The sequence below is a fragment of the Eurytemora carolleeae genome, unplaced genomic scaffold (assembly GCF_000591075.1).
Source record: "Eurytemora carolleeae unplaced genomic scaffold, Eaff_2.0 scaffold1477, whole genome shotgun sequence".
Taxonomy (NCBI): Eukaryota; Metazoa; Arthropoda; class Copepoda; order Calanoida; family Temoridae; genus Eurytemora; species Eurytemora carolleeae.
Genome location: NW_019397369.1, coordinates 1 through 23,550, shown reverse-complemented (window position 1 = coordinate 23,550; position 23,550 = coordinate 1). Strand labels below are relative to the sequence as shown.

Genomic DNA, 23,550 nt, shown 5'->3' with positions numbered 1-23,550 from the left:
TAGCTGGCAACCATAGACTCTCCCTGCTTTTCCACCATTCCTCACTTCATCATCATTCACTTGGATCAATCCACTTAAGCTTCTTTCTTGTTGAGTAGGATGCACGCACCCTTTCGCTGAGAGAGTTGTTGACAGCCGCCCCTCTGTCCTCCTACATCCGTCAGGTGGTCATAACTGCTTAACCAGATGTCAGCTTCAGATATTTTTGATACCACAGGTTTGTGTGGAGTATGAGAATCGAACCCGTGAACACCAGTCTGGACACCAAACTAGTTACTGGCTGTGGACAAGTGTGCTTAACTTTAGTGATCTACTGATAATTGGTGTCACACACTCTCCACCCCACCCTACAATATTAAAATCCAATAGTCTATCCTACTCATCCTACATCCTTTTTTTACCATATCATATTTATTATGTGTGAACCTTTCAATTTAATTTTGAAGGAGGGGAATTTTACATTTATTTGAAGTAAATTTCGAAAAACGTCTGCTTATAAAGTAAGATTAAAAAATGAATAACTGCAATATATATATTTAATATTGAGATGACACATACATATTATGTTAAGACCATTATTCTTAAATGTTTCATATTTATTTACTTACTTTTGCATTTTTTAACCAATCCAAATTACACCCTTTGTTCTCATCCCCAACCTTTGCCATGGAAAACCGGTTTCTTAACATCACTGCTACATTATTGGCTTTCCCGTGGACGCCTGTTGCAGTCCCAGTGTCCGGAAATACTACATCAGGATTGGAGAAATAGTTCGTCCTAGTTGGATAGTTAGGAGCAGCATATGCCATTATGCTTCTAAACCCTGATTTCCCCTGACCGCTGGGGAAAAAGTACCCAAAACCGTAGGGATATGAAGGTTTGTTATCATCCTCAACATTATGAGCACATCCCAAAAGATGCCCAATTTCATGGCCAAAGCTGTAGTTTGTGTCAGCACATGATTTTGTAACAACAGAAAATGTGAAACCAAGAAGAACAGAATTAACGTATGCAATTCCGCACGAGCTAAAGTTTTCTCCAGAAACCAATAGCGTGGCAGCATCTGCTGACCCTAGTATATCCTTGTAATTATCTCCCTTGATGCTAGCAAAATTTGTTAGCTGTTCTGAATCAGAATAAACTTCAGCAATTTCTAATGGTTCAATACAATGAACAACAATGGTTATTGGGACCTTGCTGTTTTTATACCCTTGATTAGTTACAGCTGCAATCTTTGCAACAAAACCAATAACATCTGGGGTCTTCACTAAGAACTGGGGAGTAAAGTAAAACCGGACAGAAATATAGACCATGGTAGTGTTGTCGTTGTGTATTTCAGGTTCCATTCTGTTTGCAGTGTTTTCAGTTACATTTACATCAATGGTGTCATCTTGACCATGACCTATTCCTCTGTTCCCAGTTTGGCCGTATTCAAGTTTTTTAATCTCATTCAGATTCATCTCTTTCCATAGATGAACCCCATCTCCAACATATTCTAAATTAAAAGCCCTACCGTCTTCTAAGGTTGCAAGGCCTTGCATAGTTTTATTGACTGGGTTGTATGTTATAATTAAAACTGCATCATCCCCTTCATAGTTGTAAGCATGTTCATCTCCGGGTACTTTATTTGTGAACTTCAGCTCAATGTTTCCAGGAAGTTCAATAGTCTTTCCAAGCAGATCTGGATTTATGTTGGCTTTTACACAGGATTTAACAAAAGTTTCTTTACAGAATTCTGAGGATCCATAGTCAAAAGATCGTGAAAACGCTGAATCATCTGAATAAATCAGTTCAGATGTTTTTTATCATTATAAAACTATAGTTTTCTAAATCTACCTGCAGGGTTTAAATCAATTAAAAGTCTGTTAGAGCCATCTGAATTTTCATGCTGCAATACATCTGTTAAATTTGTATAAGAAATTACATATAATACACGCTTAAACCCCCAAATATAAGATCTTGAATCATACAACTAGATTAAAAAAGCCTGATTAAAAATGAATTTTTTTCAAATAGTTAAATTTATCAAGATTCAAAGGTAACCAACAAATGCTTGATAGATAATTAAATTTGGACAATCATCATGCTAAGAGAATAAATTTGCTTCATTTTTGATGCCCAAAATCTCACAAATATCACAAAAATAGCATTCATACTAAGCACATTAAAAAACTTTTTCTAAATTGATAAAAGTGTTAGGAATATTAGTGCAGTGAAACCCAATTCAACTGTTAAAACAGATGATTATACAGTTGCTACAAATGTGATGCAGTAATTTGTATTTTAAATTATTTTTATAAATTTTTCTAAATTTTAAAAAAAATTTCTAGAATCACCTGCACACTGCAAATAGGTTAAAAAATCCGGAACTTTAGCAAGACAATATTTTATTCCATTTGCTTCCAACATCTGACTATCCTGAATAAAAATACTTTTTATTTTATATAACTTCTGCAATAAAAGAAATATGCTAACATCATAAATTTTGAAAATAATTCATGTAAATAGAATATTGTAAATTATGTACACCAAAAGAATAAATTTACTAATTTACTTTATCAATATCCATTCTGCATTTAATATCCAGGAAAGTGTCTAAAATTCAACCAATCAGAGTGGTGCCAAATTGCCAATCAAAAGCACAACCAATGGAAACCAGAGCCCGTGATTTAAAAGCTTCGGCCCAAGTCGTAATTCCTTAAACCCAACTTTAAGACCCAGTCTTCGACCCAACTCTAACGACAGATTGTGTCACATGATTGACAGCTGCAAGATCTTCGGCTCGACGTAAGAAGTCAGGCCCAATGAAAATAAAACCGACCTTGGTTGGTTTTAGGGGAGAATAATGAACTCAACTCTGTGGAAAATTAGATGCAGCTTTAATCCGAAAGCTAAAGCCGTAAATAAGGTCCAATGACAGCTTAGACCCGAGCCGTATTTCCCTGAATTTTTTAAATCACCGGCTCTGCAGAGATATCCAAAAAAGAGGATTATCCAGAAAATCAAAAGTGTCGACCAGAGTGGAAATAGAGATTTTTAACTTTAACAATTTATTTATTTTTAATTTCTTATGAAACAAATTTGTTGATACATGTATTTAATGCAGAATGCAGATAATCATTTTTACAATCTTCTTGTTTTCTGAGTTCAGGTATTTATTCCTGTTGTGTATGATATTTGCCATCTATGCAGGTTTATTGCAGACATTGTTGTAATGAGAACTTCCCTTTGTCAGCCACATTATGTTTATCAGGCAGGGATAACTAAAAACTAAAGCGCTCATCCCTCAAATCAAGTCTTGTTGAATAGCCATATTCCATACAACAGTTTTGACCTCAACTCTCAATTTTAAAGATTTAAAGAAGGAAGAACATATTTTGGAATGCCCATAAGACATACAACCTGTTTTTTTAATTCACTTTTTTTCATTTATTAGTAATTGTAAACCAAATGCGATTTTCAAGTTTTTCTTAATTGCCATGTTTATTAGAACCCACGCAGTATGATCAATGTATGTATGAATATATCTACCTCTTTGCATCCTGGAAAATTAGTTGGTGATTCTTCAATAATTTTATATGTTTTCCCTGTCGTCCCATCCTGTACTCCTTTATCACATTGCCAACTGCCTGGTACAACTAATACAAAATAAAACAACTTGAAAATAAGAAAATTCCAGTAAACTCTCATCTCAGTGAGTTGGATAACTGAAACCTTACAGGAATACAATGCAGAAGCATCACCTGAATGGGAGACACAAAATCTACTACAATGGAGTTTATGATTTTGAATTTAAATATTTCATTCATTTCAGAATATTATTTTACATTATCTCTAAAAATAATAAAAGTGTTCTTCTAAATCTTACAAAGAATTGTCGTTATTTTTTAGATTTGTTGAATTTAACATATATATAAATATTATCAAAACATTTTTCTGTTTATTAATTTGAGAATTAGCAACTTATGTCCTGGAAGTTTGTAATGAGCAGTCCCCATAAAGGGACTATAAGTGTAATTTTATGTAAACCTCCATGCAAAGATTGCAAAACTCAATTCACAAAACAGTACCTTTTAAACCTTTATATGAAACCTCTATTTTATTGTGCAGAATATCTTTTGTTGGGTTTAATCAGACAAAGCTTTGAAAGGTTGCCTTAGTGAATCAGAAATTGCAATCTTCACTAGAAGGATCACTCGTAACTACGCTTACTCTTTAAAGTGTGTTCTTCCCTAATTCAAAATCTTGGTCTGAGACTTTTTTACTCTTCTAACTTAGACAACTTGCACACTTTAGATTAACATTACGTCTTTTTTACCTACTACCAATTAGTCAGCTAACTAAATCAATAATCACAGCATCATTAAAAATTATACTTTTCCTAATAAACGAAATTTCTTCTGAAATTTTTAGATAGAATTTACTCAATCTACATATTCACCAACTCTTTTAAGCTAAAATTTTCTGGGATTTGCTTGCACAAACATTTCAATGACTTTTTTCAGTAGNTAGAAAGCTCTTGTGCTCTACTTTTAGAATCTGCAAAAAAAATTGCAAATTTGCAAAAATTGAATTTTTAATCGCAAAATCCAGTTATATAGTAAAAATGTTTTCAAAAAAAATTTGTCAAAAAATGAAAAATTATACATTTTTGAAAAGCCCTTGACCATGCCATTTCAAATATGCAAAAATATTTGCAAAATTTTAAATAACCTGAAGTTTAATCAAGAAAAACTAAAAATGTGCAAATTTCTTTTGACAGGTTGTTTGCAAAAATCTTGCAATTTTTTTTCGTAAAGCTTATGCATTTCGTTTCGTTATGTCAAAGGCTTTTCAAAAAGCTAAATTTTATCAAAATCTGACAAGTGGAAGTGGGTCAAAACAAAGATTTAGTTTGTTACCAATACTTTTTGAGTTATTTAAAAAAAACTACAGGGGGGGGGGCAAATTGACACCCCCCCCCCCCCATCAGGAATAGGTTTAAGCTACAATTTTCTGGGATTTGCTTGCACAAACATTTCGATGTTTTTTTCAGTAGAGAGCTCAGACAGCCTTATAGGGTGTAAAGCTATAAGTGCAAGATCGTTAAGTCTGCTCTCTAGGGTTTCCAACGTAATAGATTATTCTCTTACGCGTAATTACATGTAGTTACGCGTAATAATTTTCATTTCGTGTAATTTTGCAGGATTACTCGTAATAGGGGAAATATTCATTTCGCGAAATTACGGTGTAATTTCGCGTAATTTCTACAACGTAATTTTGCAAAATTTCGTAATAATTACGGGTAATAAGCGAAAATATAATTACGCGTAATTATGGCCTAATTTCCCGTAATTTCTAAGATGTAATTTCGCGAAATTTTGTATTAATTATGCGTAATTAGCAAAACTTCAATTTCTACAAAGTAATTTTGCGAAATTTTGCAATAATTACGTCTATGAAATTTTGAAGTTTTAACTTTTAATTTAAATAAAACAACTAACTTACAAGGAAAATAATGTCACGCAAGTTGGATCAGAAATTTCAGCCAATACTATGTTGATATAATTTTCACGTTCAACAACTAAGAAGTTTAACAAAGGGCCAACAACATAATCTATAAATTTTCAATTTTCAACGACATGTTAATATTTCACAGGGGCATAAATAAGGATTCTGTAGGGGGTAAATTTTTATATTGTGGCAAACCGATTTTTTTTTGTTTTAGTTGGGTTTGATTTGCATTTTCCACTCATTTCTGGCTTTTACAAACTCCACCAAATACAGGCTTCATTTCCTACCTTTCAGCTTTCACCATGTTTTATACCCTTCAATATGGTCATTCATTTTACATTAACTACAAAGATCTGTAAACAACTGAATTTATTTTAAGTAATATAAAAAATAGTTTTACTCTAAGAGGAAAAAGATGTTACTTTTTTGTATCTTTATAAAAGCTACTCTGCAAAACTTTGAAAAAATATTGTCTTTGTTTATATTCTAATTTCCAGAGGAACAACTAGCACTTTTTCTAGGTTGTATTTTAAAAACATTTATACTTTCAACAGCTGTAAAATTAACGTATGAGTCAGTCAATTCATTTCATGTGTGCGCGGAGCGCCAAAGAAAATTTGTTAAGTACCTTGTTTAATTTCAGATATAATTACAAGAAATAATCAGTTATATTATTATATTATCAAAATACATATATAATTTCAATCACCTACATTGAAAAAGGAGAGATAATGTTACGTTTTCTCCTGAAGTTATTGAATATATGATTAATCATTCTAACTAACATTTATAATCTTATTTCATTTTCGATTTTATAGAAGTTCATTTAAAGAAGATAAACAGGTTATCAAATATGATAATCAGTTAGAACTTTGCCAGAATGTTCTCTGATTTGGAACTGAGTTTTTGCCACAAACTAAAATATTCTAATCCCTAAATCTTTGCACCGAGTGGTGTAAACCTTTGATATTTCAAACTTAGAATATTTCACCAAAATAATTCAAAGTATCTGCACATTTGAATTATTTTCGTGCAAATTTTAAAGATATTCAATTTTAAAATCAACCTTTTTTAAAAAAAAATTCTAGGGGCCCCAGGATTCTAGGGGGGGGGTATATAACCCCAATAACCCCCCTATTTTACGCCACTGATATTTCAACCTACTTTCTCAAGTTTACCTTCCTTGTTTGAAAAAAATGTCAATAAAATCGTCAAAATATTTTTGACATGGTTGTACCAGGCATATCCTTACACATACTGTCCCGCTATAATTATTTCTGAGAACTAATATGTACTTTTTTATTACGGAATTGTTTTGTTAGATGTTGAACTCGAGTAGGCGAATACAAAAATATAAACACTGTAAAGGTTTTATGAAAATATCTTTTAAATGAAGATGGATATTACTTTGGGCGGGATGAGAAAATTTTTAGTAAATTTTAAGTCCTTTCTTTGCATATAATTAGTTTTGTTGTAGATGTTGAACTCGAGTTGGTGAATACAAAAATCTAAACACTGTAAAGGTTTTTTGAAAATATCTTTTAAATGGAGATTGATATTACTTTGGGCGCGATGAGATAATTTTTAGTAAACAGGCAGCCCGACCTTTTTTGTATCTTGACGCCAATCATGAAATGCAGTCATTAAAGTGGCGAATTGGATCTAAGATTCGGCTAAAATGAACTGTGCCTTGATTCTCAGTTTTTGTTGACCAAACAAATCTGAAAATAATTTGAAAATTTAGTTTAAGTCAATACAGATGCCATAAAACCCTGATAGATGTCAAAAATTGTGGTAAAAGTGCATTAAATTCAAATCACATAAAACTAAATTTTACGGTGATTACTAATTGAGGTGGTGGAGATTACCAATTGAGGAGCATGCTTGCCTCAAAACAGATTTGGGTGGCGGTGATTACTATTTGAGGAACTCTGGACTCCCTTCCTCGCCTGACCTGAGAAAGGGAAATGCAAGCAGATGTAATATTAAAAGAGCCTCCCCCATGGGTGCCCCCCCTCAGCCTCTCAGGTGGGGCACACATAGAGGGGGGTGGGGGGGCACGGCCCCCCCCTCGTACGCCCCTGATATAATCCATCCATCCATCACACACCAAGAAACAAGATAAGCAAGAGATTATCTACCCTGTCAAACAGTGAAGAGATCTTTGATAATGAATTACCTATTTACAGTGACACACTCAAGACATTCTGGATACAATCAACAACTTCAATATTAAGCTGAAACCAGCAACCTGTCAGTTCCCAGAAGAAGAAGGAAAATAATTTGGTTCAATTATGAGCTACAAATGTTGCTCATAAGTTTCTGCTCTTGGTTGACAAACATTTTCCAGCTGGCTCCCCTCTCAATTAATACTTCAATAGAAACACCATAAAAGTAAGCTACAGCTGTATGCCCAATATGGGTAAGATCATCAGTGGACACAACAAGAAGGTTTAAACAAACAGAACAAAGTGAAAGAAACAGCTCGTAACTGTAAAGGTGGTAAAGCTGTTTGCCCATTGGATGATAAATGTGTAGCAGATTCGTTGGTCTACAAGGCAACTGTTAAAGGAAATAAGGAGAAAAATTATCTTACCTTAGCTTCAACCACCTTTAAGTGAAGATTTACCAACCATAAATCCTCCTTTAACCATAAAGAACAGGCACACAGTGCATCTCTCTCCACATATGTATGGAAGCTGAAGGAGCAGAATAAACCTTTCACAATTACCTGGAGTATCAAAGCATTGGCACCATCATATAACAAGGAAACTAAATCCTGCCAGCTTTATATAATGGAAAAAACGTTGATAATCATAGAAAATAAAGAAAAATCTTTGAACAAAAGAACAGAAATTCTCAACAAATGCTGACACCGTGACAAAGAGCTTGTGATGAATCAGTATTTTTTTAAAATTCAAATAACACTTATTTGCCAATTTTTTCCTTTAAATATACAAACAGAAAAAATACTGGAATATTCTGCAAGAACAGACCTCACTGAAGATTGGTCCCTGACAATTGGTCCATGAAACATTGTGTATGAGGATGTTAATCTGTATTTTTTGATTGAATAACAAATTAAATATTAAATATTTATATATTTCATACTAAGGCTTTGCTTTGTATAGAAGTTTAGAACATATATTTGTTTATTATATATCAGGGGTGTATATTTCTTGAAAATCTTTCCCCCATTTAAAAATAATACCGAAGTTTCTTTATAAACTTCCAAGAAAGCTATATTTTTAAATGAAGCTGAAAATAAGCATAATAGATAAAAAAGTGTTTGTTGTTTACACATGGTTAATAATAAAAATGTATTGTTATTTATTTAATGTAGAAATTACAATGCAAACAAAAATTCAATATTCTGACATAATTAGATATTTAAATTCAAAATCAGAAACTCCATTGTAGTAGATTTTGTGCCTCCCATTCAGGTGATGCTTCTGCATTGTATTCCTGTCAGGTTTCAGTTATCCAACTCACGGAGATGAGAGTTTACTGGAATTTTCTTATTCTCAAGTTGTTTTATTTTGTATTAGTTGTACCAGGCAGTTGGCAATGTGACAACGGAGTATATGATGGGAAGGGACAAACATATAAAATTATTGAAGAATCACCAACTAATTTTCCAGGATGCAAAGAGGTAGATATATTCATACATACATTGAACATACTGTGTGGGTTCTAATAAACTTGATAATGAGAGAAGGCTGTCTGAATACTAATAAATGACAAAAAGTGTATTAAAAAACAGTTTGTATGTCTTATGAGGATTTCAAAGTTTGTTTTCCATCTTTGAATCTTTAGAATTGAGATTTGAGGTCAAAACTTTTATATGGAATATGGCTATTCAACAAGACTTGATTTGAGGGATAATACTTATTTCCTTAATTATACTTATCCCTGTTGTGTAAGACTGACTACCCTTGGATATTGGGGAATCAATTTGATATGAGCTGGAAACTCTTATATTGAATACCCTTAATCCTGTTTGCTTGATCCCAATATTCACTCTGAACACTTTTGTTTTTCTGGTTGATCCTCTCTTTTAAATATCTCTGCTTGATTCCTACCAATGAGAGTTTTCTCATTGGTTGTGCTTTTGATTAGCTGTTTGGCGACACTCTGATTGGTTTCATTTTAGACACCTTCCTTGATATAGAAATTAATCTGCAGATTAATAAAAAAAGGCAAGCATTGATCTTGATATCTTCAATAGAAGAGTTTCCAGCTCTGTAGGACATGCAGACAAGTTTTAAGATACAGATACTGATTAATTCGGAGATTTATAATTGAAAAGTGTTAACAATTGAGGAATGGAAATAAGTTATTAAATTTTTTGGTGTACAATTTCCAAAGTATATGATTTAAAGTTAATGTACTTCCTAATCATAGTCAAAAAGATACATTGTAGAATTTATATAAACCAAAATAGTATTTTTTATTTTTCCCAATTATAAATTTGTTTGTTTTAGGATAGTCAGATGTTGGTTGGTAAAACTGGATTAAAATATTGTCTTGCTAAAGATCCCGATTTTTTATCCTATTTGCAGTGTGCAGGTTCTTAAAGAAAAATTTTGAAAAGCTTTTAAATTTAGAAAATTTAGAATGAAATGTAAATATGAATCACTGCATTAAATTTCTAGCAACTGTATAATCATCTGTTTATAACATATGATTTAGGCTTCACTATGTCAATATTCCTAACACTTTTATCAATTTAGAAAAAGTTCTAATTAAAAATTTCTAATTAAACATTTGTTTATAACAATTGAAGTGAGCTTCACAACAATATTTATTCTTATTCTGCTTTATTATTCTATTTTGTGCATCAAAAATTGAACAATTTTGTTTTAAATATGATTTACAGTAAAACTAATTAAGTAACTATTTTGTGTTGCTTACCTTTGAAATCTTGATAAATTCTATTAAGATTTTTCCAGGAGAATATATTTTTCTTGAGTTTTTTGATTTAGTTGTGTGATTCAATAACTCATGTTTGATGCTTTAATAGTTATCATTAGCTATTTTTTATAAAGAAAATATGAATATCAAAATGTAATAGATGCATCGGAGAATAAAAATTCAGGTGGCTCGAACAGGCTTTTGATTGATTTAAACCCATCAGGTAGATTTAGAAAACTATAGGTTAAAAATGACAAAAAAACACATCTAAACTGATTTATTCAGGTGATTCGGCGTTTTCTAGATCTTTTGAATATGAATCTTCAGAGTTCTGTAAAGAAACTTTTGTTAAATCCTGCGTCAAAGCCAACATAAATCCAGATCTGCTTGGAGAGACTATTGAACTACCTGGAAACATTAAGCTGAAGTTCAAAAATAAAGTGCCCGGAGATGAACATGCTTACAACTATGAAGGGAATGATGCAGTTTTAATTATAACATACAACCCAGTCAATAAAACTATGCAAGGCCTTGCAACCTTAGGAGATGGTAGGGCTTATAATTTAGAATATGTTGGAGATGGGGTTCATCTATGGAAAGAGATGGATCTGAATGAGATTAAAAAACTTGAATATGGCCAAACTGGAAATAGAGGAATAGGTCACGGTCAAGACGACTCTGTTGATGTAAATGTTACTGAAAGCACTGCAAACAGAATGGCACCTGAAATACACAATGACAACACTACCATGGTATATATTTCTGTTAGGTTTTATTTTACTCCCCAGTTCTTAGTAAAAACCCCAGATGTCGTTGGATTTGTTGCAAAGATTGCAGCTCTGACTAATCAAGGATTTCAAAACAGCATGGTCCCTATAACCATTGTTGTTCATTGTATTGAACCATTGAACATTCCTGAATTATATTCTGCACAAGAACAGCTGAGCAAATTTGAAAACTTCAAGGGAAATCATAAAGATATACTAGGTTCTGCTGATGCTGCAACCCTATTGGTTTCTGGAGAAAACTTCAGCTCATGCGGAATTGCTTACTTTGATGTTGCTTCTTCTGGTAGAACAATTTCTGTTGTTACAAAATCATGTGCAGACACAAACTATAGCTTTGGTCATGAACTCGGGCACAATTTGGGATGTGCTCATAATGTTGAGGATGATACAAATCCAGCAAATCCCTACGCATTTGGATACTTTTTCCCAGCAGGTCAGGGGAAATCAGGGTTTAGAAGCATAATGGCGTATGCTGCTCCTAAGTATCCAACTCGGACTAACTTTTTCTCCAATCCTGGTGTAGTATTTCCGGACACTGGGACTTCAACTGGCGTCCACGGGAAAGCCAACAATGTAGCAGTGATGTTAAGAAACCGGTTTTCCATTGCAAAGAATGGAGATGAGAGTATTGGGTGTAATTTGGCGTGGTTAGCTAATGGCAGGTGAAGACAAAGATTGTGAACGTTCGAAAATATAAATATAAAATATTTCAGAGCAATGATTTTCACTCAATATGTACCATTTCAATCTCTATATGTTTTTATATTGGAGTTTTTCATTTTTAAATCTTACATTTTCTTAATTTACTCCTAATCAAAGTAAGCTTTCCCTGATCTGAAATCAGATTGAATTAAGGTTCACATATCATACATTTATATGGTAATAAATGGATGTAGGATAGACGATGGTATTTAGCACTAATTAAAGTTCTAGGAAACAGGTGGCCCTGAGTCTGTGATTTAAAGGCTTTTGCTTGGGTATTAATTCCTTAAACCCAGCTTTAAGACCCAATCTTAGACCCAATTTTGACAACAGCTTGTGTCATGTGATTGACAGCTGCAAGATCTTAGGCTCAACTTTAGAGTTAGGCCCAATGAAAATAAAACCAACCTTGGTTGGCTTTAGTGAAGAATAAGGCTCAATATTGGGTCTTATTCTCATCAAAACCAGAATGCACAATTCCAACCATGAAAATCAGCCAAATACACAAACCGGTTTAATGAACTCAACTCTGTGGAAAATTACCTGAGATTGGGTCTTAAAGCTGGGTTTAAGGAATTAAGACTAGAGCCGAGGGCTCTGGAAGTTTACCAATGAGCAGTAGTGTACTCCCCATAAAGGGACTTTCAGCATAATTTTAAGTGAACCTCCATGCAAAGATCTTCTTTTTTCTTCTAAAATTGCATGAAACTTAATTTCTAAAAAAAAGGACATTTTTATGTATTTTAATGAAATACAGGGAGCAAGTTCCTCTATAGTTTTTGTTCTTTACCCTTCACTCCAGTTCACCTTTATTTCCCATATTTCTGTGATTTAGGTTACCAAGTTTCCACTTGCATAATAATTTGATACATGGTAAAAGTACAATTTCATTTTTTGTGTGTACTGTTTACAACTCAAGTACAAACAAATTTGTATGCATATATAAAAATCTGAAGGAAAACTTTTTTGTAAAACGAGGATTTAAAAAAAATAATTTCTGAGTCGGAATTTAAAAAACTTGCTTGCATAATAACTTGAAACGCACAAAAATACTAAAATATCAAATATTAAAAATAGACAAATTGAATAACAAACCTAAGTTTCAATCAACAAAGGAATTTTGTGTTATATTACGACTGAAACACCATTCTGTTACTTTGTATAATTATATTCATTCCTTTCTTGAACTATAGATATATATACAGGGTGTACCAAAATAAACAACCTTAATGACATTAGCACTCATGTATTTAAGACCCTAATGAAATTCCAAATTATGTTTAAAATTCGAAAGAAATCAATTTATGAACTCAACCAAGCCAAAAGGAAATCTTTAAACGGTCACTACTTTCTTAATTTTAGTGTTACATACCTCTTATTAATATCAATCGATCAAAAATGTTCCATAGATTTTAAAAATGTACAATTTAAAAAAAATTGAACCATGGTGAAATCTTCAATGTCTTAAAGTTAATTTTTTAGGACACCCTAAACATATCCATGGGGGTCAAAATATATTATATATATATAGTAGTATAAATATAATATCCGATTTTTTATTTTAATTGATAGAATCTTTGTTAAATAACATTACACTAACATTAACATTGACATTTCACATTTTACAAACATTTAAGGTGTTTAGTATAGTTGCTATATAGCAATACATTGTCAGCATTAACAATAAAATTAACATTAACATTTAATGTGTAAGGTGTCATGTATATACTGTTAATGGGACAGTACATAATGTTAAAATTAACATTGATATAATATCCAATTTTTTATTCTTAATATATAGAATCTTTGTTAAATAAAATTACAATAACATTTACATTAACATTAACAGTGGCTTTACACATTTAACAAACATTTAAGATGATTAGTTTAGTGGTACAGTATACATATAACGTTAACTTCAACATTAACATTTCACATTTACAAATATTTAAGTTAGTTAGGTTAGTGGTACAGTATACATATAATGTTAACATTAACAATAACATTAACATTGACATTTCACATTAACAAACATTTAAGTTGGTTAATTTAGTGGTATATAGTATACATAATGTTAACATTAACATTAACATTTCACATTAACAAACATTTAAGGTGGATAGTTTAATGGTACAGTAAACATATAATGTTAACTTTAACATTAACATTAACATTTCACATTAAGGTGGTTAGTTTAATGGTACAGTATACATATAATGTTAACTTTAACATTAACATTAACATTTCACATTAACAAACATTTAAGTTGGTTAATTTAGTGGTATATAGTATACATAATGTTAACATTAACATTAACATTTCACATTAACAAACATTTAAGGTGGATAGTTTAATGGTACAGTAAACATATAATGTTAACTTTAACATTAACATTAACATTTCACATTTACAAACATTTAAGGTGGTTAGTTTAGTGGAACAGTATACATATAATGTTAACTTTAACATTAACATTAACATTTCACATTAACAAACATTTAAGTTGGTTAGTTTAGTGGTACAGTATACATATAATGTTAACTTTAACATTAACATTAACATTTCACATTAACAAACATTTAAGTTGGTTAGTTTAATGGTACAGTATACATATAATGTTAACTTTAACATTAACATTAACATTTCACATTAACAAACATTTAAGTTGGTAATTATTTTTTGTTAGTGGGTCATACTAAAATATTAACATTAACATTGACATGTACATTATTAAGAATTTAATGTCAGTGATGTAATATTATTTTTAATTCCAAAACTACTGAATTAATCATTGAAATGTAATTTTTTTCTTTCTTTCAATGTTTATCTCAACAATTCTGAACTAACAGTAGAACAGTGCATTTGCTTTGCCTTGAATTTTTTCTTATCTTTTCGGTTGATTAAAAACAGTTTAGTTAAATACACCCACTCATACACTCATACACTCTACAGGAACAGTTTTATTCAAATAAATATAATGATAATAATGTATGATTAAATGTGTGATTCAATGAGTGATTCATTGTGCGATTCAATGTGTTTAGACCTATTGCGAGGAGGAATAGGGTTGGTATATACATTTTATTATGTTGATTGATGTTGTTGATTATGTTGGATGGGTGCGTTTCAAAATCGTTTTTTTTTTCTTAATTATTAAATAACCATAACAAAACTCTACAGTATAAACTAATTAGTTGTTTAGGAACAGATTGAGAAAATAAAGATTAACTCTTATCATCGAAAATATGTAATCTTATTCATTTATTTGTTAATCTCTCATTAGTCACAAACATTTTCTGCAGATTTCCTGGAATTTTTATTGAAGACGAAATTTGAAGAATATGTAGACATCTGCGAACAAATTCATAGAAAATAAGAAATTCAATATAATGATGAAAAAGGAAATAATTAATTCTAACTTCGATTTATTCACAAATTTCTTTTGAGAAATATGTTCCTAAACATCTAACTAGTTTACTGTAGAATTTTTACAATATTTTTTGTCGTCGTTATTTAATAATTTTAAAAAAACTGATTCTGAAAAAGTATCCATTACCCACCCAAATTTATGATTTTGAACGTGACTTTGAGCCCAAACTCAGTAAATACACATCGTAGAAATGCTTCATATTAATTTAGCCTGCTTATAAAAAGTCTTATACATTTTTGAGACTTTGAAGTGTCGTAACGCCTTGGGCTTTGATTTACCACTCTAACTTTCCTATGCTTTTCTGTTGCCCTTTACATATACATTTTAGAACTATAAAGTTTTTGCTGTAAGCTTTGGTTTTTAAGAAGTAATTGGCAAAATTCTTATTGTTTGCTTGAGAGCTTGAAACCTTTAAATCACAAAGCTTTAAACCAAATAGATTCTAGTACAATAGATGGCAACGTAGAATTTGTACACTCTCAGTACAGCTGTATTCTGACGTCACAATTGTCAACTCAGTTTTTGTGTCCGACAAAATTATTAATAATTGTGATATTTTTAGATATAAGTGCTTATCTTACAGTTAAATAATATTAGTTTTATGTGTTCTTTATTTTCTGTTTTTACACTTATTTATTTAATTTTTGAAAACATGTCAACTAATGTGAGAAAATATTGTTTTCCTTGTTATATTTGACACTTGTGACGTCGCGTATAATTTATCTGTTGCCACCTATTGTACTTGATAATCTATTTGGCTTTAAACATTGATTTCCAAAACCCGACTTTTCTTCTTGCCAACATCAATCAAAATACGACATAATAAAATGTATATACCAACCCCATCCCTCCTCGCAATAAGTAAAGTAATTCCTAGTTTAAAGCAAAAATTACAAAGGAGTTTTTGAATTGTATACATTTGTAAAAACATGCGTCAACAAAACTAAAATGTCATTTCCTATTAACGTCTTTACTTTGTGTATGATAAAGAATTTGCTAAAGGGGGAAGGTAGTGGAGGGGAGAAGGAAGGGAGAAGGAAGGGAGAAGGATTGGAGAAGGAAGGGAATAGAATGAGATGGAAGGAATGAGATTGAATAAATAAAGGAAGAAAGAATGGAATCTCTAGAATGAGTAAAGTATGGAACGTAGAATGGTTTCTTCCAACATCAACAAAATATTATAGGAATCAAATATTTTATTTATTGCATGGTTGAAATCTTTTTTTATTAAATCAAAAATCATTCTAACAATATCAAGATTTAACCGTAATATAAATGCGGTCAAAAAAATAAATTCAGTAAACAATTTTGAGAAAAATTGAGATATAAGGAAATAAAATATGATGATCAAAAAGTAACAAATGGACAAAAAGTACCCTAACGGTTCACAGGTAAAGAAAATAACAAAAGATATTAATTTCAAATAGTTGAAATGTTAAGGGCACATTTTCAAAGTTTTTCTATTGCGAAATCCATCGTAATTAAACTATTTGATAAAAACACTTTTAATATGCTTTTTCTCGGTTATTTCATTTTAGAAAAAACGTTAAAAATGATTATTAAAAAAAATCAAAAGTGGAAAAAAAGAATTCTAAATTTTTTTGATACATTTTTTTTCAGAATTCGACAAAAACTGAGTTTAGAAACAGTCGACAACACTCCCTTTGTTACATATTTTCAATTCACAAACTTGGCTGTAGTTTATACGCATCCCTTAGGTAGTTACACTTTCATAACTTACAGGTCGTCTTTAAGTGTTCCATATTATTTTGGAAACCACTGTCTTTAAACAATTTTTAAATATTTTTAAAGTTTTAAAAATTATATACAGATGTATGGAAAATTATACCAGTCTAACTTTTTTAAATCTGAATTTTAATAATAATTTTCTTTTTTTCATTTTTTTATCATGTAAAGATTTTTAAAGATCAGCACAAACATTTCTTTTTTGTTATATTTTCAGTTTTTTCTTTAAAGTGTAATTTTAAGCTGTAATTTTAGTCGATTATCATGTTTCAGCACGATATTTCAATTGTTTTATACTTCTAGCACGTTGTTTTAACTTTTTATACTTCTAGCACGTTATATCAATTGGTTATACTTCTAGCACGTTATTTTAATTGTTTATACTTCTAGCACGTTATTTTATTTGTTTTTAAACTTCTAGCATATTATATTGAGTGTTTTTATACTTCTAGCACTTTATATCAATTGTTTTATACTTCTAGCACGTTATTTTAATTGTTTATACTTCTAGAACGTTATTTTAAGTGTTTTTATACTTCTAGCATATTATATTGAGTGTTTTTCTACTTCTAGCACTTTATATCAATTGTTTTGTACTTCTAGCACGTTAGTTTAATTTATACTGTGTATTTTAGCACGTGATTTTACACTTGTTCTCAAGTCCAACAGCCAGGTACTATCAAATAAAATGTTTATGGGAGTGTAAGTGTAATTTCAAGAGACCCTCAAAGTAAAGATGGCAATGCCCGATTTACAACGGTACCCTGAAAACCTTTGTCCGAACAAGTTTAGGAATTAGATTTCAATGTTTTAAGTTTTGATAACTGATTATACTCAATTGATGTTTCTCTACAAAGTGACTTTTGCATTTCTGCTGTAGGAAAACATTATGGAAATTATCTGAATTAAACACTTTTAAATCTGGAAAAACGACAATTTTCCACATTGTTGATCAGAATAGAATCGGGCATCGCCATCTTTTCATGAAGGATCACTTAACAATTAACCTTACAGTCCCTTTAATGCCTTTCCTAGAGTAAAATACTTTTCAAATTCGCCCATACAACTGTGGAATAGGATAAATACAACTGTGGAATAGGATAAATACAACTGTGGAATAAGATAAATACAACTGTGGAATAGGATAAATACAACTGTGGAATAGGATAAATACATTTCAGAAATCTTTTGTGTGCTTATTTGCATTGACATGTTTAAAATCAGTACTTGAGTCAATAAGTCGTCTTTCTATTCTGCACTTGTATGGACCCCACCATGATAGATACATCTCTCTATATAAAGAGTCCGAATTTAATGAATTAGAGCCGCGTCTTAAATCCGCCCAAAACCGGTTTCAATTGAGCGCCGGCTTAAATCTTGAAACATTGAATACAATTTTAAGTGAAACCAACCATATTTGAGCCGCGACTTAAATTTAAGCCTCCGCTTACATTTTTTTTAATTCGGCCTCTGATGATAAAAAATCTAAAGTAAAATTATTGTCTTCTTCGCTCTTTCTTTTAATCAGAGGAATATGGAATTATAGTTTGCAACTGTTATGATTTATACTGGAAATGTCTCTGTAAAAATAACCTTTGTAAATTTTGAGAGAGAGAAGTTGTTTTTATAAGGAGGATTAAAAGGGCGACCATAATTGTGCTGAATGATAGTTTTCACTTTTCATGATAAAAAACCAGTCAACACTTTTTTGTGTATCTTTACCAAATTTAATTCTGATGCATTTTGTATCCCTGTTTCATTTTCACGAACACTCCCTTCCAGCGTTAACCCCTGTCTGTCTAGGTGGCAAAAATAGCTGTTTACAGTGAACAAGATGGAATGGATTTGATCAACATTTTAAACAAATCAGGAATATTTTCAATATTTACTCAACAGTGAGAACCAGAGAAATCTAAAAAAGGAAGACGACCTTTAGACTCAAGTTATGATTTTTAAACATCAAATAATCATGAGACAACGCAGTAGTTGTGCAGTGTAAACAGACCCATCTCACTTAACAATTGATTGAATATAAGCTTCTTGTAAAACTATATGCTTTGCAACAACTTGGATTTCCAGCGAACGAAACGTTTCGCGAAAAAATGCGAACATTTTCGGTCGCATTTCGCAAAATATTTTGCGAAAAAAAATTAAGCGAAATTTCGCGAAAATTTCTGATGTTTCCTAGTCTTTCTTAAATCTATATTTATATTTTGTGTTAATCCATCAATTGGGCATTTTCTATTTCGCGAAAGAGATAGAAGCGAAATTTCGCGAAATTTTCGCATTTTTCGCGAACGAACGAAATGCGAAAATAATGCAAAACGATTTTTCCTTTTCGCTGGAAACCCTAGCAACAACATTAAGTGCGCTTAGTTAAGTATTGTTATAATGTCGTCCTCCGGTTCTCAGTGTGTAGATCTAAACGATTAAAACACTTTTTGGTTGCATTATTATTTAATTCTCAATGATTTTATTTCAAGAAAATCACGTAATATCTTTTCATTAAATCTTCAACATTTTTTTTTACAAATTATGAAAAAGTGAATAGTTTTGAGACCGGGTATTTTTAAACTTTAATGCATGGATGGTGGCTACCTAATAATTGAGTTAAATATTTCAGGAGTCAATTTAGTTGTTAATTCGTCTTTTCTATCATCTCCCTCCTCCCTTGCTTCTCCTTCCCCTTTCCTTCCCTCACCCTCCTCCTCCTCTTCTCTTCTCTCACCTACTTCACCTTCTTCTATTCTTTCACCCTTCCTGGAGTTTATCAAACCAGGAATTTTTACAACAAAAACTAAAAAATCGTTCGTTTGAAACTTTTTTATTTTAAAATGTGTCAGCACGAAATTATTATTATCATTATTATTATTATTATTATTATTATTATTATTATCATTATTATCATTATTATCATAATCATAATTATCATCATAATCATAACCATGGTCATAATCATAATCATGATCATAATCATGATCATCATCATCATCATCATCATCATCGATATCATCATCATCATCATTGTCATTATTATCATTATCATTATTATCATTATTATCATTATTATCATTATTATCATTATTATCATTATCATCATTATTATCTTTATTCTCATTATTATCATTATTATCATTACTATCATTATTATCACCATCATCATCATTATTTTCATCATCTTCATTATTACTATCACATTCATACTCATTATTCTCTTTATCATTATTATTTCCAGAATCATCATCGACATGATCTTCATTAGCATTATCATCATCATGCTGCCATTATTGAGGAAATAATGATATTTTGAATCAGATCACTAAGAATAATGAGAAATCAGCAATCAGTCTGAATCAATCCTATAACTCAATTAGCAGTTCAATAAGGTATGAATATTAAAAGAAGAAAAATAAATATTTCAAAAAAGAACTGAAGGACATAATTTCGATTGAACTTCTATTTGTAAAATTTTAGAATATGTCAGTTAAAATTCGATAATTTGTGTTATACATATTACCCAGTTTTTAATATAATTCATTAAGATTTTTAGGTTTTTTGTCTAATATATACAGGGTGGGTCAAAAAAAAGTATGATATACGGCACCTGGTGCAAAAGTGTACCTTTTTTGTGCAACTCTCCTGTATGGAGATTTTTCAATATTTTTTTAGTACTCCAATTGCCCAAAAAAATCCGCAAACCTTTTTTCTCTCAAAATCAAAAGTTCAGAATAGCATATCTATATATAAATTATTTCTATCGAAATCTGAAATTTTATAAAGATTGAATCACAGAATCACAGAAAATTGGCAAAATTGTAGTAAGAAAATTCGCAATTTTCAGTCCTGTTCTAATTTTTAAGGAAAAGTTGTTTTTTAATGGTTCTTTAGATTTCAACTGATCAGCGTATATTTTTAACTTTTGAATATACTAAGAATAAAGGAAATAAAGAGTTCAAATAAATTTTCCTTAAAAATTAGACCAGGAACTGAAAATTGCAAATTTCTTATTACAATTTGGCCAATTTTCTGTGATTCTGTGATTCAATCTTTATAAAATTTTAGATTTCGACAGAAATAGTTTATATACACATATATCTCTGCTTTTATAAACTTTTGATTTTGAGAGAAAAAAGGGTTCGCGGAATTTTTTTGAACCATAAGAGTACCAAAAAATTAAAAATTTTCAAAAAATATTGAAAAAACACCATACAGAAGAGTTGCACAAAAAGGGTGCACTATTGCACCAGGCGCCGATAATCACACTTTTTTTGACTCACCCTGTATGTTCAGCAAAGTTGACGGAAAAGGTGGGAAAACCCGGTTTGAGAAGTATGCCAGCTCGCCCCTACTAAACAGGCTTATGTTAGGGGGCACTCCGCGAATAGAGACACCAGTTGAGATAGACTTAGAGGTAATTTAAATCCTGTTCAAGGGAGGGATCAAAAATATTTGATGGGGGTATTAGAACTAAATAAAATATTGAAAAAGAGGGCAGAACTTTTTGTAAAGTATTGTTAATCTTGAACAGATGATCTAAATCTCCATGGTGGGCACTCTTAATCTTGATCTCTTAATTCAATTTATCTCTGCATGGTACGGACACCACATAGTTCTATTATCTTCAGAACCTGATGTTGTAGACTTTTTCTTTATCCAATTATGAGATTTGTTACGACCAATTAGATTCCTAAATCGCCAAACTCCTAACAATGGTCTAAAGCTTCTGATTTGTTGATCGTTTTCATACGCAGCTCTCATTGGTTGAATCCAAAGCAATTCCGCCAACGACAGCTTGTTAGCTGTGATAAAAGTGAAGGAGCATTCTCCCATTGATCCAGAACGTTATGAACAGTTGCATCAATTTTCAAGACTGTGTCAACTATATATTTTCAGGACTATGTCAACTATATAAAGTGTCGCAAAGACTTAATCGTTGATTTTACCTCACAAACTCACTTATACTTTTTTGTAGCCCTAGATATTTCAGTACTATAAACCACTTGTTTTTAACTTTAATTTTCAAGGAGTACTTGGCAAAATTCTCATTGATTTTTACATTAGAGCTTCAACCTTTGAATCGCTGTGTTCTGTGGATAATTTTATAAGGCCTAAAAAATTACAAAGTCAAGACGGCAAATGTTTTTTTCATGCTGTTAGATAAAATAGTCCAAAAAAATTGAGTTTTTGTCACAAACTCTGATTTTCTAATCCTTACTGTTTGAAGACTGATGTTATACATCTTTGATATTTCAAACTGTGAATCCTGTGTAGCAAAGACTCAGTTCCTTTGAAATAATAATTTTGTCTAGGACCCTGGTCAGTATGGTTTACTAGATGATCCAGGTGTAATCTCCTTTCCCTTCAGGTTAAAATTCATAAATTATAAGCTGTTACTTTTTGCTAAACTATAATAACAAAAAGCTATTCAGGTTTTTGATTTATCCAAGAAGACTGTATGCACAGAGTTCTTCTCTTTATTCTATAAATTGATATTTTTAACTTTAATAATTTATTTTATTTAAGTTTTAAAATATTTTTAAAAATTCATATGATATCAGATGAAAATATTTTGAGATTTCTATATTTCTTGTTCTTCATTTTCTTCTTGTTTGTACATCTTTCAATCATATTTCGGCTGTTTAATTGAACTAGCTGAGGATCTTAATTTTTTTTTTCAGAACTCATTATTGAATTATTTACTTATGAGTTCCATCTGACTAAGCAAAGAACAAATTCCTGATAATTTCTTGGGGGTATGGAGAGGGGGTTGTCTCATTCACCTCCCTCCTCCCTGGCGGGGGGGGGGACGACTTCCAAGCCCCAATCTCTAATATCAAGAGATTTCCCTTCCAATTTTTGCTGTTCAATTTTCTTTTTTCTTCTTGCATCTTGTTTCTTGTTTCTACACTTGGAGGCCTCTCCAATTAGATCATTTTGCATCGAGTTGTGGAGCAGGTAGGAGAGAGATAAGGAGGTTTGTAGGAGGAAGGGTAAAAGGGATTGCTATTCTTCTTGTTATAGTCTTTCCGACTAAGGGGAATTTTAAGGAAAACCCATAGCTTATCCAAAATAGGGAGTTGTAAGCCTTAAAGCCCCATTGAGAGGAATCTTCCACAGCAGTGCAGTCCTCACAGCTGGTCGAGTAAAAAAACGGTATCGTTGTGCATGGCGTGTATGCCCATCAGGGATTAAACTCCTTCTTTCAGCTGCACCAGTCTGAAGATAAAATCTTGTTTTATTCTATAAGAAAGATCAGTTCTCTTCTGAGGGTGGTAAGCAACTGCTATAAATTGATATAAATCTATATAAATCTATCATATTTCATATTTTTGTTTAGTGACTATCCACCCTCTGTTTATACATCAGAGAAAACCCAAATAGAACTACCATTTGATATCAGGTGATTGTCAAAATAATAATAATATTGTATATGAATAAAAATCAATAAAGCAATGCACTGAGTTTCTCAAATATTCA

General features: G+C 31.2%; 4 protein-coding genes across 6 annotated transcripts; 3 read left to right on the top strand and 1 right to left on the bottom strand.

Moving 5' to 3' along the window:
- Positions 1-518: 518 nt before the first annotated feature.
- On the bottom strand, positions 519-3,729 carry LOC111713801 (uncharacterized). Its single transcript, XM_023488739.1, has 4 exons — positions 3,532-3,729; positions 2,337-2,418; positions 1,837-1,899; positions 519-1,777 (listed from the first exon to the last, which is right to left on the bottom strand). The coding sequence occupies exons 1-4, from the start codon at positions 3,688-3,690 to the stop codon at positions 597-599; spliced, it is 1,485 nt and encodes a 494-aa protein (XP_023344507.1). The 5' UTR covers positions 3,691-3,729; the 3' UTR covers positions 519-596.
- A 5,223-nt stretch (positions 3,730-8,952) lies between these two features.
- Positions 8,953-11,861, top strand: LOC111713800 (peptidyl-Asp metalloendopeptidase). Its single transcript, XM_023488738.1, has 4 exons — positions 8,953-9,145; positions 9,978-10,062; positions 10,568-10,630; positions 10,693-11,861. Exons 1-4 carry the CDS (start codon positions 8,990-8,992, stop codon positions 11,859-11,861), a joined length of 1,473 nt encoding a protein of 490 aa, XP_023344506.1. The 5' UTR covers positions 8,953-8,989.
- A 2,890-nt stretch (positions 11,862-14,751) lies between these two features.
- On the top strand, positions 14,752-19,918 carry LOC111713803 (uncharacterized). Of its 3 annotated transcripts, none has more exons than XM_023488740.1 (7): positions 14,753-14,849; positions 16,433-16,511; positions 16,683-16,718; positions 16,948-17,045; positions 17,709-17,746; positions 18,877-18,943; positions 19,697-19,918. In XM_023488740.1, exons 2-7 carry the CDS (start codon positions 16,456-16,458, stop codon positions 19,888-19,890), a joined length of 489 nt encoding a protein of 162 aa, XP_023344508.1. In that variant the 5' UTR covers positions 14,753-14,849; positions 16,433-16,455; the 3' UTR covers positions 19,891-19,918. The 3 variants fall into 3 exon arrangements, with proteins under 3 accessions (XP_023344510.1, XP_023344508.1, XP_023344509.1); XM_023488741.1 differs by having other exon boundaries at positions 14,822-14,849; positions 16,455-16,511; XM_023488742.1 differs by lacking the exon at positions 18,877-18,943 and having other exon boundaries at positions 14,752-14,849; positions 19,697-19,851.
- Positions 19,919-20,299: 381 nt separating this feature from the next.
- LOC111713804 (uncharacterized) lies at positions 20,300-23,473 on the top strand (the record flags this gene model as incomplete). The annotated part of the gene is given in 4 exon segments (XM_023488743.1): positions 20,300-20,459; positions 21,364-21,484; positions 22,383-22,438; positions 23,411-23,473. Coding segments are annotated over 3 exon segments (170 nt in total), but the record flags the coding sequence as incomplete, so codon positions are not given.
- Between the last annotated feature and the right edge of the window lie 77 nt (positions 23,474-23,550).

Excerpts from the sequence above, each read along its gene's own strand:
- LOC111713801 (XM_023488739.1), bottom strand. The coding sequence starts at position 3,690 with ATGAGAGTTTACTGGAATTTTCTTATTTTCAAGTTGTTTTATTTTGTA. Across the intron at positions 2,419-3,531 it reads ATTTTCCAGGATGCAAAGAG|GATAGTCAGATGTTGGAAGC; the intron begins GTAGATATATTC and ends ATTTTTATTCAG. Across the intron at positions 1,900-2,336 it reads AACCTATTTGCAGTGTGCAG|ATGTATTGCAGCATGAAAAT; the intron begins GTGATTCTAGAA and ends CAAATTTAACAG.
- LOC111713800 (XM_023488738.1), top strand. The coding sequence starts at position 8,990 with ATGAGAGTTTACTGGAATTTTCTTATTCTCAAGTTGTTTTATTTTGTA. Across the intron at positions 10,063-10,567 it reads ATCCTATTTGCAGTGTGCAG|ATGCATCGGAGAATAAAAAT; the intron begins GTTCTTAAAGAA and ends AAAATGTAATAG. Across the intron at positions 10,631-10,692 it reads GATTGATTTAAACCCATCAG|GTGATTCGGCGTTTTCTAGA; the intron begins GTAGATTTAGAA and ends TGATTTATTCAG.
- LOC111713803 (XM_023488740.1), top strand. The coding sequence starts at position 16,456 with ATGAGTAAAGTATGGAACGTAGAATGGTTTCTTCCAACATCAACAAAA. Across the intron at positions 16,512-16,682 it reads ACATCAACAAAATATTATAG|TAACAAATGGACAAAAAGTA; the intron begins GAATCAAATATT and ends ATGATCAAAAAG. Across the intron at positions 16,719-16,947 it reads AGTACCCTAACGGTTCACAG|AATTCGACAAAAACTGAGTT; the intron begins GTAAAGAAAATA and ends ATTTTTTTTCAG.